Genomic DNA, 20009 nt, shown 5'->3' on the forward strand with positions numbered 1-20009 from the left:
ACCTCCCCGGAACCCCCACCCCCGTAAAACAAACCTAGAAACCTTATTCCCCGCTCCCCTACACAACCCACCTCACCCAAAAACCTTATCCCCCCGACCCATGCACAGGCAAGCTCCACGAATCCATGGTTACCCAGTTGCCTTCCGCCTGTGGATCTCGGGACCAAGTTCATCACTGTCGATGTCGACAATTGAATCGAGAGGATTGCGAATCACGGTTCAGCATAGCAAAGCCGCGGGGAATCAGAAACAAGAGAGACTCAATTGGCGGCGATGAAATCAATGGACGAATGAAGGTGGTTCAGGTTCGGGTACTTCGCTGGCGGCTGACCAGATGAGTTCGTGCGGACGAAGATGGAGTCTCTACGGATGGCCTGTGAAAGTGAGATTTCGATCCACCTGTAGGATTTAAATGCCTTCACACCAAAAACCCTCCAATCCCAAAGTCCAGCTTCTCATTTAACTCTTTGACTTACTCGATTTTTCAAAAATTACTTCAATTTAGGGTTTGTATCTAGGCTATGTTTTTTCTCACAAACAACTTCCTCCCTGTCTCCCTCTCCTCGCTTCTCTTCTCTCTCCTCACTTGGGTCGGGGGGATAAGGTTTCTTGGTTTGTTTGCAGGGAGGGGTTTTAATTTTATTTATTTATTTTGAGAAGATTCAAGTTTTAAAATAAAAATAAAAAAAATAAAAAATTACCATGTGGCATAAATGTGGCAGCCACGTCAGCTATTAATGGATCAATGGATGGAAAATGTAACGGATGTATTATATTGAAATAAAATAGTACTTGAGGTATGAAAGTGAAATGTTTTAAAGATGTTGTAAGGAATTGAAATCGACCCAAATCTAAGGTGGTAAAGTGTAATTTATCCTTTTTGTTTTGGTACTTACATGTCATTTTACAAGAGGGTAAAATTGACATTAAAATTTAGGGGTGTGATATCCACACACCCTTTTTTACTTGCCACACACCCTTCTAATTTTCGGCCGTCGAAGCAGATGAATTGAAGAAGATCAACAAACAGAAATTAACAAAGGGTGTGTGAGAAGTAAAAAGGGGTGTGTGGATAGTACACCCCTAAAATGTATACTAAAATGTGGGTGGGGAAATAAGATAACGGAGTGGGTTTATCAGCACTCTTCTCAAATTATCATGACATGTGATGTTTCACCCCCGTATTTCGGTTACACTGAAGAATTTTAGTGAGGGTGGTGAGTGAAAAATGAAAAAGGCTCCCTATTCGTCATCATGTTTCTACCAACCACTTATTAATTTCAATAAATTAAGGGAATTGCAATTGACACTCCAAAAATCTTATTTTGCATTTTAAACTTTCTATAATTAGAAAAAAATTACAGTGCTCAAGAGTGTAGAATTAAATTTTTGAAGTGCTAATAATAGTTCCCCAAATTAATATACATGCCTTTCGCTTTTCTCATCCAAAATTTGGAATGTCTTTTGAAATTTCAAAAAATTTCATCCTTTATTTGCGATCCAATATATCCTGAAATCAAACCCCCAACACGAATATATTAATTGTAAAAGTGTTCCAGTATGATACAATAATTTTTTTTCGACGTGCATACGTGGTACATGACCATCAAAATCAGGAACATGAAGTTTCTATGTTATTTTCTAGGAAACAACGTACAAATTTATGTGGGGTTGATAATATCAATAGCATATACATACATATTGATACATCACAATTGAAAGAATAAACACAGAATTAAGATTAACATACAGCCGGTAGGATGGCGGCGCAGACATTCTAATTTACAAATAAGAAGCAGGTTTCGGAAACGGATTTAAACGCCGGGTTTAACACCGAAAGTTTCATGCAAAACTTCCACATCGATCGCGTCCTAAATCACGTTTGCAAAATTACCTCAAGCGATTAATACAGAGCAAAGATGATCAATCCAACAGCAACATGTCTGAGCACTGCGGACAGGAAGAAAGTGGGGGGCTTAGCTAGTAGAGAGCTTGCTGCACCCTTGGTGGGACGGGGGCGCCTAAGGTAGACGCCGCTACCGTAGACTGGTTTTGCTCTCAGGGAAATCCTTAAATGCTGAACTTCATGCATTCTTTGATGGTCTTTTCTGCTTGATTTGTTCATCATATCATATACATCTGCAAGCGTATAACATTGATACAATTAGCGAAAAAGAACGTTGGGAGGTCGGATATATTTCTCGACATGTCGAGAGAATTTGTGAGCTTACCCTTACGCTTAAGGTGGTCATGCTGCTTCTTCAGAGGTGTATAATCTCCAGTTTTAGGGTTGGAAGTGCTTTCACATGCAGAATGAACAACCAGACAGAGCATAAAAAAGGACCATATTAGTAATTCTGTTCTCATCTTCTCTTAAATATTAACTGTGAAAATTTTTCAAAGGTTGTTGATGAGCAAGAGGGACACACTTAAATAGACTTCTGCTGCTATCTGTTTAAGTGTAATTAGCACTAATTATTAGGCATAAAGATAAAGAGAAAAGCATGGGCGGAGTTACTGAGGGACTAGAATGGTCTCCGGCCCATCCTGCCTTTTTTTCCCCTGCTAATCTAATAGTAGCTTCATGCTAATGCTGTATATCTGTTTAATATCCTTAAAATTCAAATGTGTTTTCAATTCAAACTCTTTTTCATTCCATGCTAGACCTCATTTTTCTCTCCATCCCTCTTATTGCGGTGCAATCTTCACTTCCCCTCCTTATTCTATCAACTTTTCTATTTAGCTTTTAACTTGTATTTTAAACAATTTCTTGCTTACTCTTTATCTCATATTCGGGTGAATTTGTTCAATGTTTTTAGTTCTCTGTATTGAATTTAGGATCTTTCAATTCTGCAAATTACTCCAATTTCACATGTTTTGAGTTTAAATTACCTATATATGTGAAAGACCTCCTTCCACAAACATGAAATCCTTACTTCGTCACCGGCGAAAAGTAGAAAAAAATAAGTTGATTAAGGATTTCTTGGCCAGTGGATAAAGTAAAGATTCTTGTTAATTGGAATAAAATAGATCTACTGCAGGCACATGTATATGTGCATGCGTGTGGTTTTGCTTTCTTGGTTTGGAATCGTATCGAGATTTTATTCACAGTGCATACTTTAAGCCATACAAGGGCAGCACCTAGTCAATTACATATGTAAACATGTACAAACTGGGCTGGGGAATTTGCGATTCTATGGTGGCCGCGATCTATTAAGGTCTGTTTCTGACGTAACCATAGTATAGTTGTAGAATCTCTTTTTAATATCAGAAGATGTTTAAGTTAGAATCTCACTCTTTGCGAATCATAGAAGATTGTGCTCCAAAAGTTATAGTGAGGAGAGAGGCTTGATGAAAAAGAATAATTAGCTAGAGACCTTTTCTTAAGGGTCGACCAAATCACTTTGAATGGATAGAAGAGAATGTGATGCCTCTAATATCCTTTTCTTGGAGAGCCCTCAAAGACAAAGGAATCAATGGCTTACTTCTATTTCCATGTCGATGGATGCTTCGTTTATTTATCAAGGAATATTTTTGCTCACTAGCCTCAAATGATGATGATGCTCACCACCTTATTTATCATCGTTATATGAGTTTAAATTTCAAGATTTGTGTTGTGAATAAATACAAATCTCAAAATTTAAACTCAGTCAATGATAATAAGTATAGTGGTCAATTTTACCACCACTCGAGGATGATGAGCAAAAATGCACCCTATTCATCATGTTTCTAGTTACCACTTAGTAATAAAAGTCAAGGTGATTCGATGAAAAGTATAAAGCAATTAACAAAAAGACTTACGTAATTTAATATGGTGGATAAATAATATCGGGGAAAATAACTAGGTTAATTGAAAATTCAGGTGTGAGCAAATGGAAGATGAGTAAAAATGCACCATATTCCTCGTGCATCTAGCTACCACTTAGTAATGAAAGTCAAGTTGGTTCGATGAAAAGCGTAAAGCAATGAACAAAAAGAATTAGTTAATTTAATAGTGGATTAATAGCTAGTATCTTAAGGGAAAAAAACTAGGTTTGGAAATTTAATTAGGTGGTGAGTATTACTACTACTTGAGGGTGGTGAGCAAAAATACACCATATTCATCATGTTTCTAGCTATCATTTAGTATGAAAGTTAAGGTGATTCGATGGAGAGTATAAAGCACTTAACAAAAAGAGTTAATTTAATATGGTGGATTAATAGTTCCCTAAAGGAGGAAAATAACTAGGTTTGGAAATTCATCTCTTCTTCCATGTCTGCAAATCCAGTCTGAATCTCAATAAATGTGCATGCCTTTTGAAATTTTAGAAATTTTCATCCATTAATTCGGATCCAATACATCCGAGAATCAAACCCTCAACATAAATATATCAATGGTAGAAGTGCTACAATACGACACATTTTTTTTTACATACGTGCGTCGTACATGATCATCAAAATCAGGAACATGAAGTTTCTATGTTCTTTTCTAAGAAACAACACACAAATTTATGTGGGGGTGATGATATCAATAGCATATACATACATCATACATCACAATGGAAAGAATGAACAAAGAACGAAGATTAACACAGCTGGTAGGATGGCGACGCATACATGATGAGAAATTGAGATTGCAGCAGCAGCAGCAGATGTCATATTTGCGTGAGACGAATTAGAAATTTTATTATAATATTCCCGGCAACGTTTCTTCCTGAGGGATGTAGCTCCACCCCCACCACCAATTAACGCACGGCCATGCAACGAAACCACCTCGTTTGTTTGCCCTTGATGCTTCTTGCATACACCTTCCATATAACGGTCGGGATTGCGATCGCGATCGCGATCCTGTTCAGCCAAAGCTCTCTGAGTATGATCGTCACGCGCGGCAACGAAGAGGATTACAAACAATAAAAATATACGTCGAAACGACCTCATCATATTTTTCTCTCTGAAAACCCTAATTCCTTCCGGAGAAAATTAGGGTTTGCACACCTCCTCGGGATAATTTAATTATTAGAGATGATATGGTTTGAGGAGTAACGGTTACGTACATGGTTTTGTTTCTCCCTTCCCTGCGTAGCCTACGATAATGTTCATGCAAATGGAGGTGGTAGGAAAATAGGAATGTAGGGAGACTAACGAATTTACATTAGCCAAACAAAATTGGAATCAGGCTTCTAAAAAGCATATAAAAAAATGTGCTTAAGTAATAACATTTTAGAGGGAGTACACGTTGTACGCAATAAGCTTGATTTGTTGTGTCATTTTTTCGCGTGATTTTTTTAGAATATCGACATTGTATATGTGCTTTTCTCAAATCCATCCTAATCCCAACCCGTTGTGCGATTTGTCAATTTATCGTTGTGCTTGTGCACCGTTGGTATTGAGTATTAGGAGAGACAAAATCCTTTTGCATGACTTTGGGGCCGGAAATTTAACCGCCTTATTTTTTGAGTACCTTTTTGTAAATTTGTGTGAGGTGGACCATTAGAATGGAGAGATTTTTTAATGTGATCGGTACACGGGATGATACACAACGTATCACTATACAAATAATAGGATATGTGTGCTAAAAAGTTAATAACTTATAAAATAAAATTTCCCACCACTTCTATTATAAAATACGTAGTATACCACTTATATTCTCGTTACAATGAAAATTTTCTCATGAGAATGAGTTAATGAGGACCACATGATGTAAAAGTTTGTAAATTGCCATTTGCCAAGCGAAACTAAGTATACATATAAGTCCTTTTCAAGCTTTTCAATACAAGTATGTATACATGTGGGTAATAATAATATTGATAACACAATAACACTTCTAAATTCTAAGAATGGTCGGAGACATATACATATACGCATACGGATATATATACATAGTATACGTACTTGATATAGAGAGAAAAGTATTCCTAATTTGAGTAGCAAGTTGTACGTAAATTGCATCGGAGAATTTAAAAGAGGAAGAAGAAAAGGCAAAGGGATAAACCCAAAGCAAGGGAAGGCATCTGAGTTGAAATTGGGGACGATGATGATTTGGCACGTTGCCCTTTGGGAGTCGGCCTATGTATTATCTTCTTGTGAATCCCAAGCTTCGGAGTACTCAAATCGTAATTGTTTGCAGCGCCTTCTGGTTCCTGCTGCTGCATCCGGACTTGCTGGCCGGCAAGAACCCTGGCAGGATTATTCAGGTGGGCAGTTGCATGGGCTGAGCTGGGAAGAGATTGAGAGGATATCAATAGAAGGAGAACGAGGACGAGCTGCGAGAGACAGACTGCAGACTTCATCTCACTTATCATTCTTCAGGCCAAGAGTAGTTGGTGTTGTTTTTCAGACTTCTGATACTTTACTCTTCCAAAGAACGAATATATACGGCTGGGTTGTAGCATCCATAGGTTCTTCCGCGGGAAGAATATTATGCCCAAGAGACATCACTTTTGCACTCAATCGTGTGGGGTCCCTCTAGTGGATGAGACCAAGTATTGCATAGATTCTTTAGTGTGTTTGAAACACGAGATACCGGATATGTAATATTTTGTCTTGTGTTTCGGGCACACTGAAAAATCTTTTTAAGTATTTGGTTATGTTATGTGTGCATGTGACGATTTATATGAAATAGAATGACTTGCATTGTTGCAAAAAACTGAGATGACAACTTAATGGGTTATGTCGTAATTAGTACATAATAAATACAGTGTTTAAAATATTAGTATAGTGGAAATATTGATATGCAAATTTGTGGAAATATTAACGAATAAATTGAATATTGATATCAGTTGCTTTTGATGGGAAGGATGAAAATTTAAAATGAAACTTTAGGGATTGGCAAACATTCATTTGGACAAAATACAAGAGTGTCTCTGATATTTAACAAATATGTCAAAAATATTAACGATATATGTTAATTTTAGTCTAAATGTAAGAGTGTTTTCGATACGAGGTGAAGTTTAGACTTCACCCACCATTTCCATGTCTTTCTCTGATTTTTTGAATATTTTTATGAAAATATTGAGTGTATCAACAAAATTTTAAACACAAAATAAACAGGAGAATTTATAATGGTTCACTTTAATTAGGCTACATTCATTTTATTTGGATTTGTATTTGAGTATTTGAGGAGCTATTACATTTACATAGAGAGGAGCTAGGATATCTCTAAGGAGGAAAAGGAAGGCTTAGAAAGGCCTCTACATAGAAAATATGAGAGAAAGCAAGTGCCCAGCCAAGAAAAGAGATTTTCTCTGGATTTCTCCCACCAAAATTTAAGGATCTGGAGATTCGAGTTTTTGAAATTTGATCCAAAGGCTACAAACAAGAAACTTCTCTAAAAGTTATAATAATTATATCCGTTAGATCAAATTTTATCCGAATTCCTAAAATTTGATGGTAGAGATCCAGAGGGATCTGTTCCCCACAGCCAACCCCTCCTTCCTTCCAACGATGATTTAGCTCACGATTAACGAGTCTTCCTTTGTAGGTGATGTGGACATGATTGGCGAGTCTTCCTTGATTTATGTGCAAAGTATATAGCATCAGTAACTTGTCCCTTGTATGAAATGGGAACGCCGTCAGTTTGACGTCTCAATTTAGCTATCATGCATGATAAGATTGAGGCACTAAGGTGACAATATATTCATTTCGTATAAGTTGTTCGCATAAATACCTAATCCAGCTCTTTACGCTAGAATTTGTGCTTTTAAGTGAGTCATCGAGCAAAGACTATTAGTCCACACATTTTCATGTGAGTCATCAAAGCAGATAATAAATCGTCTAATTCTAACTTGTTTACAACTAGACATTGAAGTACTACGGTTTAACGATATTTCTTTTACTTGTAAGTAAAAAGTTTTATGTTCAATTCTCGTTAAATGCGAATTTGAACCACATTATTGCTAGCTCATTGTGAGGCTAAGCTCACCTCCTCTCTTTTAATATAGATAATATCGTTTGTTCAAAAAAAAACTTGTTTACTACTAATTATGGATAAATCATAACTATATAATTAAAAGGATAATACTTGAGTACTCACTTTTTAGTTTTGTCCAATAATATTTTAACACATGTTTTATTGTTTTAAAAAACAATGGACATGTTATTAATTTTTTTTAACTTTAAAAAACAAGAGACACATGTCGTTTATTGATTAAAACAAATCCGAAAGAGAATACATAGAGTACTCATTAGTGAAAACCTAAGTATTATCCTCGGGCATCAAAGTTGAATATATTTTCTTGCATCGATACATTGGTACTGATTTCATGATATTATTTAGGCAGTGGTCTCGGGGTTGTCCCGTCTCACTCGAAACCTTTGACCACTAATGTTAAACAGTGAATTCAATTTCTGATTCGAGTCAAATAGCAATGATTCGAAACACTTCTTTATGCACCATTTTAGAAATTCAAGGACTTCATCATATGGATATATAAAATACATCTAATTGCACTTTGCTTTCGAGAAGTTTGAAAAAAAGTCTCAAATCCAACTCATATCAATTCACACGGATGCCCGTGCTCGCATGCGGTACAAAAAATGCAGTGTCGTTATTGTCGGAAAGGAACTTGACTAGGAAATATCATCATCAGCACCCACACGTATTGACACCTCTCACAAAAGCATGTTGACTCCCGCCAATTCTACCTGGCGAGGTTTCCCTCAATTGACATAAATCTCAACCTTTTAAGAAATTTAAAAGATATCTGCTGCGAATTGACAAAGTTCCAAAAGAAAAATAATTCGTAAAATAATTTGCAGAGATGAGGTTTAGTGAAACAGATTGTCAAGAACTTCACGATTGAGCTTCTGCAGGGACATATTTTGGCCCACGAGTCTTGCCAATTCGCCTACCACTCGATCCATGTACATCACATAAAGCCCGTTTCTGCTCTCCAAAACTTCTAATGCTTTACGTGCTTGAAGAACTGATGCCACCCACTCTTCAAACAGCACTGCAAATATCAAACCGCCGTTCGATTATTTCTCACTTCAAAATATCTGGAAGGTAAATTGGCATTTGCTGCATTGTATATGGATAGAAAAAACGCAAGGATGTCGAAAGTTTGTGAAATGAGTAGCAATTACTACACGTACTGGTGTTGAAACCTTCGTCCTTTGACCATTCAGATAAGTAATCGGATACCAAAAACTCAGTAAGCTGGATCCTGTCATCCACATTACAAGAAATCATATCAAAATCTCGTTCCGTAGGAAACTGATGAAGAATGTAAAAGTAAAAAATATGCACTTCAAAGTTATGCTGGTTAACCTTAGGTAAACTGACAAGGAACCATCCACAATTCTGCAGACTCAGTAGAAGAAACATGAGGGAAGAAAGTAGGATGCTTTTTTGTCTAGGGAAATAATGAGACTATTAACGGATTTTTGCCACTCGAAGGACGGATCTCAAATCCCATGGTAATGCCTTTCTGCTCAGTATTTGGAATTGTGGATCCTCAAACAACGTTTTATATCCAAATTGTCAAGGAATAAAAGGATGCCGAAAACAAGCAAGTTGGGTTTCGGTCCCTAATGAATAAGAGTAACTGATGAAAAAATTGGAGAGATGATCACAGTCGAGAATGTGTTTTGTGGATCTGGAATGCTTACAGTATGAACATGCATTGATGCATGTTTGTAAAAGCATCATCAAATGGATCTTTGAAGAGGAAATTTTCCGCCAGGACAGAAATTCTCTGAGAAACTGCGAATAATGCACGTTGTCCAATGTAAGGCTCGCTTCCAACCTTTCGGATCAAATGCTGAACGAAAAACTGAGCCTCAGATTCAGAGTGTTCTGATCCTGGAAAAAAGTATTAGTAACACAATTAGCGAAATGATAGATTAACAATGAAAGAAAATTGTAATCCACAACCTAATTGGAAACAATAGCTTACCATTTCCCTGCAACGGGAAACACATTCGTCTAACCAAACGCGTGATTAAGCTGTTGATAATTCCTTCTATGAGTTCCACATTATTTCCCGTGGATAACAGATTCTTCAGTGAAGCTTCAAGAAATTTGGAAACATAAATTCAGTGTGCCTGCTCCATAGATTATTTCGGATCATGATCAATCAAAACACGAAACAAGCATGCTACCTAGAATAAAATCTACAGCTTGGTGTGACCAGTTCACAAAATTAGCATCGTCTACCTGAAATTCCAATGAATCCAAGTTAAAACGAAAGCATACGATTACAATTAACACACCAGAAAATCAACCTATAATTAACCGTTTCTTTGTTTTTCGAAAGGGAAAAGGCAAATGATAAAGTGAGCTACGGATCTAACAGGAGAATCGGTTTCACAAAGCTCCACAAGAAAATCGATCGAAGCTCTAAGCTGCTCCATTTCATCTTCACTGTTTGTGTCTGCATTAGCAATTACTAAATGCATATAACTTTCCACAAAACCCCCAAATTACAAAGCTCTTAAATATCTTACGATAAAATAACAGAATTTAAAGCCGGAAAATGGTAGGAATCGATACAATAGGATTAAATTGCCATAAAATTAAATTAAATCAAAGCCCAATGCACCTGAGAAATGGCGGCGCTGGGACGATCCGCTTGTCCTTCTTCTTCTCCTTTCCTTGAAACGCACTGCAAGAAAAATGATTTGTTAGAAACGAAGTGCATACACAAAGTTGATGAGAATACGAGAAAGAGGATGGTAATGAGAACTGTGTCGAAGAAATCTGCGTCGCAAGACGTCATTGAGTCTGCATTGAGAGGGATCTGGAAGCCGCTTGCTAGGGCTTAATTTCCCCAAATCATCGAAGAAATAACACTTGCAGGAAGCGCTCTCCGGGAACAAGTCGCACTGCGAAGCGTCTGAAACCGAAAAGTACATCAAACTAAGGATTGAGCAGCTTATAGATGGGGAGAGAGAGAGAGAGAGAGAGGAAGAGAGAGGACCTTCAGCTTCGTTGAGATCCTGCCGGAGTCTCAAAAGCTCGAGCTTTCGCTCCTTGGCCTGATGCACAACTCAATTGATTAGGCTTCTTCTTGGATTTCAGAATTTAACGAAATTGTGATCGGAATTCAAGTGCATTCAATTCAAAGATGCGAGAGAGACCTTTCGCTTCCATCGGAGAGCGTCGGATTGATCGACAGAGGGTGGAGGAGGAGGAAGGGGCTGATTTTGGAGAAGTTTTGATCGGAGAAGAGAGATGGCGACGGCTACCCTCAGCGACTGCTCGTCCGCCACTGACTGCGCTACTTGCTGTTGTTCGCCGCCGGACATCCTCTCTGTCACTCCGCCCAATCTCGCGGGAAAATTTGCTCTGCTTTTCACTTTTGGTTTGTTTATACATCTTTTAAACAAAATTCCGTTGAAAGTTTTATGTGTCAATTAATCGGTAATCCTCCGTAAAAAGAAATGTAAAATATTAATAATAAAGGAAACAGTTCAAAAAAAAAAAAAACTAATGGAAATGATTTAAAAACTTTAAGTTTTAATTAAAATAATAAAAATGTGTTGTAAGTGAATAGTACAGGAGTAACTTTTTAAAGTAAAAATATTTTTTTGTTAAAGATGAACAATATTGAAAATGTTTCGTTAAAATTTTTTTTTAAAAAATTAGTAAAAATTACTCCTCATTTGGCAATTTGTTAGAAATACTGAAGCTAAAGGAGTTATTGACAGACTAGAAAGTGCTAGAAACGTGAGATAGATTGAAGTTAATGTTGTAAAATTACTCCTTACTTTTTGTGTTTGTTACGGATGTGGCTCTATATAAAGAGTACTCTGTGTTTAATTATAATACACAGCAAAGAAAAAAAGTGAAAGTAATAATATCAGTATACCTCTCTTCCTCTTTTACCTGCAATCATTTTGTGTTATAATTACAAAACTAAACAGTGTGATATTTTTCACCCACTTTGCTCTTGTCCTTAGCAAATGTCATATCTCTAACTTTTATTTATTTATAACATGTTATTAGCACGACTTTCTAACCTTAACCAATTAGCGACTGCTCGTTTTCCATTGACTGCGCTACTTGCTGTTGTTCGCAGAGGTCGATTGTCTGCCCTCCTGTTTGGGTGCCCTTCTCATTCCTTCATATTTGTGCGGTCACGGTTAAGCCACGTCAACATTTTATATTCTTATTATTTTTTGTCTTATTATCTGTATAAAATATTAATATAAAATATTAACGTGATTTAACCGTGATCGTACAAAATATAAGAGAATGAAAAGAGTACTCACAAACAGGAGGGCAGACAATCTGCCTCCGTTGTTCGCTGCCTGACATTTCTCTGTCACTCTGCCCAATCTCGAGGGAAAATTTTCTCTACTTTGAACTTTTGGTTTTATTTATGCAATCTTTTTATGCAAAATTCCGTTGAAAGTTTTATGTACCAACTAATCGGTAATCCTTCGTAAAAGGAAAAGTAAAATATTAATAATAAGTTTTAATTCAATATTTTTGTTAGAAAGTGAGGGAGATGGCTCAAAAATTATTAAAAAACACTACTCATTTGGTATATTTAGAAATACCCAAGCTAAAAGAGTTATCCACGTAGTAGTAAAAAACGTGAGAGTGTAATACACGAAGTAGTAAAAAAAATTGCTTCCTGTTACATAAACCACTTTAAATGAGTTTGAAATTCAAAAACATTTTCTCTAAAGGCTTTCAATCATGTTAAAAACACTTTCAAATGAACTCCTGCTTTCAAATTTTTATTTCATGGATCCCCACTTTCCCCATTAATCATCATTTTTTTTTCTCACACATTTTCACCTTAAAACCTGAAAGCAGAAATACGTATAAAACAAAACCCTCGTTTGATCAGTTTATCAGCCGTAGGTGAATACTCGCATTCGGAATAAGACCGGGAGTAGAGGATGAAGATGGATCGGCCACGAAGATACAAAATGCGCCACTCTCTGACGGCAGTCACTCCGGTCCTATTAGGCGAGTCCGGATCCTTGCAGGATCCTCTTTGTAAGGATTCTAGAGATTTGTGGATTGTATTTGTTCATCATATATCATGCAGTCAAAAATCATTTTAAATATTTTTATTTAAAAATAAACATAAACAGTACTTGAAAAAAATATGTTTAATTAAAATGTCATATCTCTAACTTTGATTAATATGTTTAATGATTTGAAAACTTTGAGTTTTAATTAAAATAATAAAAATATGTTGTAAGTGAATTGTACATGAGTGACTTTTTAGAGTAAAAATATTTTTTTGTTAAAGATGAACAATACTGTAAATGTTTCGTTAAAATTTTCTCAAAAAATATTAGTAAAAATTACTCCTCATTTGGCAATTTGTTAGAAATACTGAAGCTAAAGGAGTTATTGACGGACTAGAAAGTGCTAGAAACGTGAGATAGATTGAAGTTAATGTTGTAAAATTACTCCTCACTTTTTGTGTTTGTCACGGATGTGACTCTATATAAAGAGCACTTCGTGTTTGATTATAATACACAGAAAAGAAAAGAAGTGAAAGCAATAATATCAGTATACCTCTCTTCCTCTTTTACCTGCATTCTTTTTGTGTTGTAATTACGAAACTAAACAGTGTGATATTTTTCACCCGCTTCGCTCTTGTCCTTAGCAAATGTCATATCTCTAACTTTTACCTATTTATAACATGTTATTAGCACGACATTCTAACCTTAACCAATTAGCGACTACTCGTCTGCTACTAACTGCGCTACTTGCTGTTGTTCGCGAAGGTAGATTGTCTGCCCTCCAATTTGGGTGCCCTTCCCATTCCCTCTTATTTGTGCTGTCACGGTTAAGCCACGTCAACATTTTATATTTATATTATTTTTTGTCTTATTATTTCTATAAAAAGTCAATATAAAATATCGACGTGACTTAATCGTGATCGTATAAAATACGAGAGAATGGAAAGAGTACTCACAAACAGGAGGGCAAACAATCTGCCTCCGTTGTTCGCTGCCTGACATTTCTCTGTCACTCTGCCCAATCTCGGGGGAAAATTTTCTCTGCTTTGAACTTTTGGTTTTATTTATGCAATCTTTTTATGCAAAATTCCGTTGAAAGTTTTATGTACCAACTAATCGGTAATCCTTCGTAAAAGGAAAAGTAAAATATTAATAATAAGTTTTAATTCAATATTTTTGTTAGAAAGTGAGGGAGATGGCTCAAAAATTATTAAAAAACACTACTCATTTGGTATATTTAGAAATACCCAAGCTAAAAGAGTTATCCACGTAGTAGTAAAAAACGTGAGAGTGTAATACACGAAGTAGTAAAAAAAATTGCTTCCTGTTACAGAAACCACTTTAAATGAGTTTGAAATTCAAAAACATTTTCTCTAAAGGCTTTCAATCATCTTAAAAACACTTTCAAATGAACTCCTGCTTTCAAATTTTTATTTCATGGATCCCCACTTTCCCCATTAATCATCATTTTTTTTCTCACACATTTTCACCTTAAAACCTGAAAGCAGAAATACGTATAAAACAAAACCCTCGTTTGATCAGTTTATCAGCCGTAGGTGAATACTCGCATTCGGAATAAGACCATGAGTAGAGGATGAAGATGGATCGGCCACGAAGATACAAAATGCGCCACTCTCTGACGACAGTCACTCCGGTCCTATTAGGTGAGTCCGGATCCTTGCAGGACCCTCTTTGTAAGGATTCTAGAGATTTGTGGATTGTATTTGTTCATCGTATATCATGCAGTCAAAAATCATTTTAAATATTTTTATTTAAAAATAAACATAAACAGTACTTGACAAAAATTTACAAACACAAATCTCCAGGATCCTCATAAAAAAGATGCAGAGAGGATCCTGTTGGCTATTAGGCTTCGTGAATCTCGGCAAAGCAGCACAAAAATGTAAATTCGATATTGTGAAAAGCGAAACACGAAAATTTGCACTCAAATTCATATCGATTTCATTTCACAGTGGGAATATAAAGACAAGGCATTTTATGAGCTAGTTCCAACATTGAACTAAAATTAATCAGTCCGGAAGATTAAAAAAATGACAAAAACAAAACTAATTGAGTACAAAAAACAACGGGATCCTTCGAGAAAATTCAGCACGCGATTAAGCCATCCTCGTCTCGAGAGCAAAATCCATCGCATTATGATTTCGACTTCTTTCCTCCTTAAACACACACTAACTACGACCTCGGAAAATATACAGCTCAAGTAAAAAGTACCTGTCTTGTCCCTTGGCATCTCCACCTTATCACATCATCTATTGTGTAATACAAATCACTCACCCGAAAAGGAGGGCGAGTGTAGTCCCACGTGGTTACAGAAACTCGAATATGTCCGAGGATGCTTCCTAGAATAGGCTACGGCACGCGTCAATATCAGATGCTTGTGATTCCAACAGGCCTTGTCCTGACGGACTAGATCTAACGACCTCCACTGCAGCATCCAATATAGCTTTCTGGAAATAGTCGTCGTCCACCCCCTTCAGGACATCTTTCACCACCTTGAAATCCAAACCTCCAACCAAGACTAATTTCCCTATAATTTCACCAAAGTTAGTTGGCGCTTTTGGCAGGTCTATGCCAACATCGTTCAGGATAGATGCATAGAGTAAACACCCACTCCTTATGTCACTAGTCGTAAGCACCTTCTTAGAAAACAAATACTCAAGAAGCTTCACGAGTGGTCCAACACATGGTTGACTCTTCTCTAGTGCAAGGGTGATACCTTCCTTGACAACCTCGGGATGGTAAGCAGGAGACTCTAGCTCCTCCACGCACAGTAATGCTTCATCTAAGAGTCCGATACTGAAATATTCCTCAAAAAGGGAGATTGTTTTTCTCCTAAGCTCATCTCGTTTCAACTTTGGAACCGCAGCTGGAGCTGGAGCTTGTGGTTTTTCAACAACCGGTGCTACATAAGGAGCAACAACAGGTCTAGCAGGCACTGGCGCTTGAGCTACAGGCTCTGCACCATAAGCATGGTCGGATGGACGAGCAGGAGGGGCACCACTACCCTGCAGTAAGGCACTAGGTTTGCCACTGCCAAGGCCACCACTACCCTGAGGTAACAGCCTTGTGTTCACAGATGTTGATTTTCCAACCAGCGGCACCTGGCCACGCCCACCACCAGGCTGCATACCAAACCCATCACCCCTTGGCGTTGACCGGTTCCTCTGAACCTCCCAATTGTCATTATCCATTCCAGGCATCCCAGGCATCTTCCTTGTTCCGGGCATTCCAGGCATTCCAGGCATCATACCCCCTAAACCAGGTCGGTTGTTGGGATATCCCCCAGGGCTGGTACTCCCTTGAGCACCAGAAACATTACGACCACTTCGGATGCTTGCAGTAGTCCCTGGACGCAATCCAAGATTTTTTTCTGCCTCTGTATGTATTTCAGTGATGGTTTTGGCTTTTATCTGTGATCAAATTTCAAAATAAGATGACTATTAGTTCAAAAAACATTAGCAATTTAATATACAAGTCGAGCACATATGACAATGGCCTACCTCTTCACGTCTGGGAACCCAGTTGTTGGAACGCAAATCAATTACATCACGAACCATGAACCTCAACCTTGGAGCCAATTGAGGGTTTGTTGTCAGTTCCTTCATTCGGCTGAAGTACATATCGTTTATACTGCGTGATTTTGGCTTCTCATCAAGCTGCTTTCCAATTGTGGTAAAAAAATGACATAGTGCTTCCACGTTTTCCTCAGCAGGACAAATTTTGTTATCAGATCCTAAGAGTTCCTGTTTCACATAAAAAATAACCATGAACAACATATTGAAGAGTAATTGCTGAACAAGGGCAAAGGAGGAGGAAATCCAAGACGAACCGCAACAATGTGATGTACAATCTTTTCAGGTACCATCTTCTGCTTCAGAAGCTCTCCAATTAAACGAATGTTTCCCAGAGTACGAATCTTGGCCAATCTTTCTTTATCCCTACGCTCCATCTCTTGTTCGGGGGCAGTCAACTGTCTAACTTCTTCTCTCAATTTGTCAGTGCCATCAAAAGCCTCCTGGCAGTTATTCAAGAGGATGCGCTTGAAAGTGATTTCTTTACCATCTGGTTCATCTGAGGGGAACCGAGGAAGCTTTTCATTAAGATCAGAACACAGAAGAGCATACATGGGGCAAAATGTAGGTTCTAGCACGGCCTTATCAAATATCAGTGAAATAACCCCCTGGAATGCAAGGAAAATTGTGAGTACAGTTGCCAGAAGTAATAAAACAAAACTGAAAAGCACATTATAATAAGGGTATATAAAAAAATAAAACCTTTAAGATATCAGCCGATGTAATGCCAGAGTCTATAAGTTGCCCTTTGAGGAGATCAAACTTCTCCGGAGTCAGCTTGTTCAGAATCCTGCATAGAAACATAAAGTGAATGCCATTAAACACAATGTTCTCACAGACATCTATCTAAACCAAAACATTACCAAACAATGACAACTTGGGACAGAAGGGTAATCCCATGATTATATGTGGGAAATAGAGAGCAAATAATCAAGATGTAATACAATATGCTGATATTTCATGACATATTACCCCTTCACAGTTTTCAACACACGGTCCTTATCAGATAGAGTACCCCTTCTAGCTGACCATGGCACCTCAGCTTTGATTAAAGTAGGAGCGGGCCCTCCCTGAAATTATGAGAAACCAATTGTATCAGAAATAAATCCGAGTCAATGTTGTCCTCATATACAAGCACAGAAGTTAAAAAGCACAAAAGAATACGCCAGAACCAAACAATTTTAGTAAAGGGTGCACATTCAACCTACTCCCGCTAGATATAACTGCATGAGAAAAGACTATAATCTATTCCCTGAGGCAAAACTCAACACAAAAGATAATCAGGAAACAAATACAAACCAAAATTACAGATAGGAAAAACTATGGAGATAAAATTAAACTGTTCTTAAAATATATACCCCTTGGTTCTGTGTCCTCGCAAATTGAGCCTGATTTGCATCTTGCTGTCTGTAATCAAACCGATTACCAGACTCTTTATTCTCCCGAAGAGTATCCCAAGACCGTTCCTCTCCAGAGGCAGGAATTGGTGCAGAACGGCCACGCCAATCCCGGCTGTCGGGCTCCGAATAACGATTTTGAGCTGGAGATGGAGTTGGAGATTGAGCTGGCAGCTGAATAGGTAAATAAAAAAATTAGGAGTCTTTTATAAAGCACGCAGCTAATATCATAAATATGGAGATCACTAACTTCAAGGCTACATAACTAATCACACCAATAAAAAGAATTCGAGCATTATGAAGTTTAATGACCAAAGATATTTGAAATTGATGATATCGAATATACAGTCCCATCAACTTCAATACTTCAATCGTTGAAATAGAAGTAATAATAGTCAGACAGAAACTCACATTTGTTTCTGCACGACCCCAGCTCTGATCTTCACCACTGAAAAATTCAGCTTCAACTTCTTGTTTCACTTTTAGAATTTCATCAGGGAGCACAACAGCCTACAAAGAAGCGGTACAATATTCCAGAGATCAGTAAAGTTTTTATGAGAATGCATCATCATTTTAGTTCAAAATAATACTACTGTTCAACATCAAGTACATTATAAGATTGAATACCTCTCTAAGCTGTAGGATCTGGTCTCTGGTGTACTTCACTCGCTCACGACCCTCAAACCGTGCATCTCCAGCCTGTCATGAAAAAAGAGTTCAGAAAGTGTGGCCACATTACAGCGCAAACACAAGCTCCAACTTGCAAAGTAGCCAACTCCAAATTATACACTATTGGATGAATCCGATGTTTGTAGGTCCTTTATGGGCAACCTACGACTCAATGCTTGCCCACCTAAAGCCTACATGCAGTTGTTCGTCCATATTTACAGCAGGCACACAAACTAAGCGCCCCGCCAAGAATTAGGACATTGACTTCTTAAAATTACTTGCAAGGAAACCTCCATATGATATAGATAAAGATTTTCATCTATTCAAATACTCAAATGAGTTTCAAGGGTCGGTGGGGGAGCTAAAATCATTAAAGGGTTGCTCAAATCACATTCAAAGTTGATACGAACCCATCTTTGTTTGCACATAATTCAATCCAAAGAAGCAAACTTTACAAGCTTCTTATTCCTAAATCAACAAATTCAAATCAAATCATACATCCAGATGCAAAAATAAAATAAAATTACAGGGCGGTAAAAACCAAGATCCAAAGAAAGTGGAGAGATTTGATAAGTTTACCTTGATAGAGAAATTGGGGGGAGCGCCGCCATGGGGACGGAGGAGAGGGAGATCAGAAGAAAAGGAACCGAAAGCCAAAGACGGCGAAGATGATGCAGACGACGGCCCGGAAGCGGCGGAGGAGGAGGAGTCGAAGCGAGGACCAAGGAGTCTACCGCGACCGCCACCAGGTCTCAAGCTCAACACCGGTTGATCACCCTGCTGCATACCTCGATCTAATCTCCAGAAGAATCTCAGCCGTCCGATCAAGAACAAAGACGGAGAACAGCAACAACGAAAGACTCAGCGAAAACGGACGCTGAATCCTGTCCAATTGGATTTAAATCCCCAAACGAAAAAAGGGATTCGGATTGCGGGTATTGGTTTGTTTTTTCTCTCTTCGGATGTTAAGAGAGAGAAAGAGAGGGAGAGAAGGAGAGAGAAAGGGGTCCGTGGGGCGGTGGAGAGGGCTAAAAACCCTTTCCTTTCGTTGGTGGAAGTGAGAGAGCGTGTGCGCGTCGCAATTGGATTGCCTTTTTTTTTTTTTTTTTTTTTTTTTTTGGTCTCAGATTTTTGGTTCGAGTTATTTATTTATTTTTTGTTTGGTAATGTCGGGTGAGTGTGATCACGTTGTTGTCCACTTTTTGGGTGGAATGACGAATATGTCCTTTTGCCGTGCTCTGACTCGCATCTAAAACTTCCTTGTGTACTTTCGTTTTTTGGGTACTTTGCTTCTTTTTGTATCACCACCAATTTACGAATCATGATTGATAAAAAGGTCAAACAGCATTTAGTTGGGAAAATACTAAAGAGACACTTTTAAAAGTGGGTTATTTTGAAATTACGGTGTGGTAATATTTCTTTTTATTTGAAGGTGAGAGAT

At 37.7% G+C, this 20009-nt stretch overlaps 3 protein-coding genes and 1 non-coding gene across 5 annotated transcripts; all 4 read right to left on the reverse strand.

Moving 5' to 3' along the window:
• Positions 1-1506: 1506 nt before the first annotated feature.
• LOC148690897 (uncharacterized) lies at positions 1507-2700 on the reverse strand. The gene is made up of 2 exons (XM_088685529.1): positions 2232-2700; positions 1507-2139 (listed from the first exon to the last, which is right to left on the reverse strand). Exons 1-2 carry the CDS (start codon positions 2365-2367, stop codon positions 1904-1906), a joined length of 372 nt encoding a protein of 123 aa, XP_088541655.1. The 5' UTR covers positions 2368-2700; the 3' UTR covers positions 1507-1903.
• Positions 2701-8443: 5743 nt separating this feature from the next.
• Positions 8444-11297, reverse strand: MPS1 (multipolar spindle 1). 2 transcript variants are annotated; one of them, XR_015956264.1, is made up of 11 exons: positions 11059-11297; positions 10899-10956; positions 10665-10814; positions 10521-10583; positions 10273-10352; positions 10081-10135; positions 9876-9989; positions 9589-9781; positions 9248-9507; positions 9073-9143; positions 8444-8930 (listed from the first exon to the last, which is right to left on the reverse strand). XR_015956264.1 is itself a non-coding variant. In XM_068454761.2 (10 exons), the coding sequence occupies exons 1-10, from the start codon at positions 11224-11226 to the stop codon at positions 8746-8748; spliced, it is 1137 nt and encodes a 378-aa protein (XP_068310862.2). In that variant the 5' UTR covers positions 11227-11295; the 3' UTR covers positions 8444-8745. The 2 variants fall into 2 exon arrangements, 1 of the variants encoding a protein (XP_068310862.2); XM_068454761.2 differs by lacking the exon at positions 9248-9507 and having other exon boundaries at positions 11059-11295.
• Positions 11298-14847: 3550 nt separating this feature from the next.
• EIFISO4G1 (MIF4G domain-containing protein / MA3 domain-containing protein) lies at positions 14848-19733 on the reverse strand. The gene is made up of 9 exons (XM_068482736.2): positions 19148-19733; positions 18527-18598; positions 18311-18409; positions 17861-18073; positions 17475-17572; positions 17205-17292; positions 16760-17110; positions 16431-16673; positions 14848-16340 (listed from the first exon to the last, which is right to left on the reverse strand). The coding sequence occupies exons 1-9, from the start codon at positions 19352-19354 to the stop codon at positions 15270-15272; spliced, it is 2442 nt and encodes an 813-aa protein (XP_068338837.2). The 5' UTR covers positions 19355-19733; the 3' UTR covers positions 14848-15269.
• On the reverse strand, positions 18703-18807 carry LOC137720424 (small nucleolar RNA snoR103). The gene has a single exon (XR_011066514.1). It is a non-coding gene; the product is annotated as a small nucleolar RNA snoR103 (small nucleolar RNA).
• Positions 19734-20009: the final 276 nt, after the last annotated feature.

Source organism: Pyrus communis, chromosome 15 (assembly GCF_041283825.1).
Source record: "Pyrus communis isolate YQ-2024b chromosome 15, ASM4128382v1, whole genome shotgun sequence".
Classification (NCBI taxonomy): Eukaryota; Viridiplantae; Streptophyta; class Magnoliopsida; order Rosales; family Rosaceae; genus Pyrus; species Pyrus communis.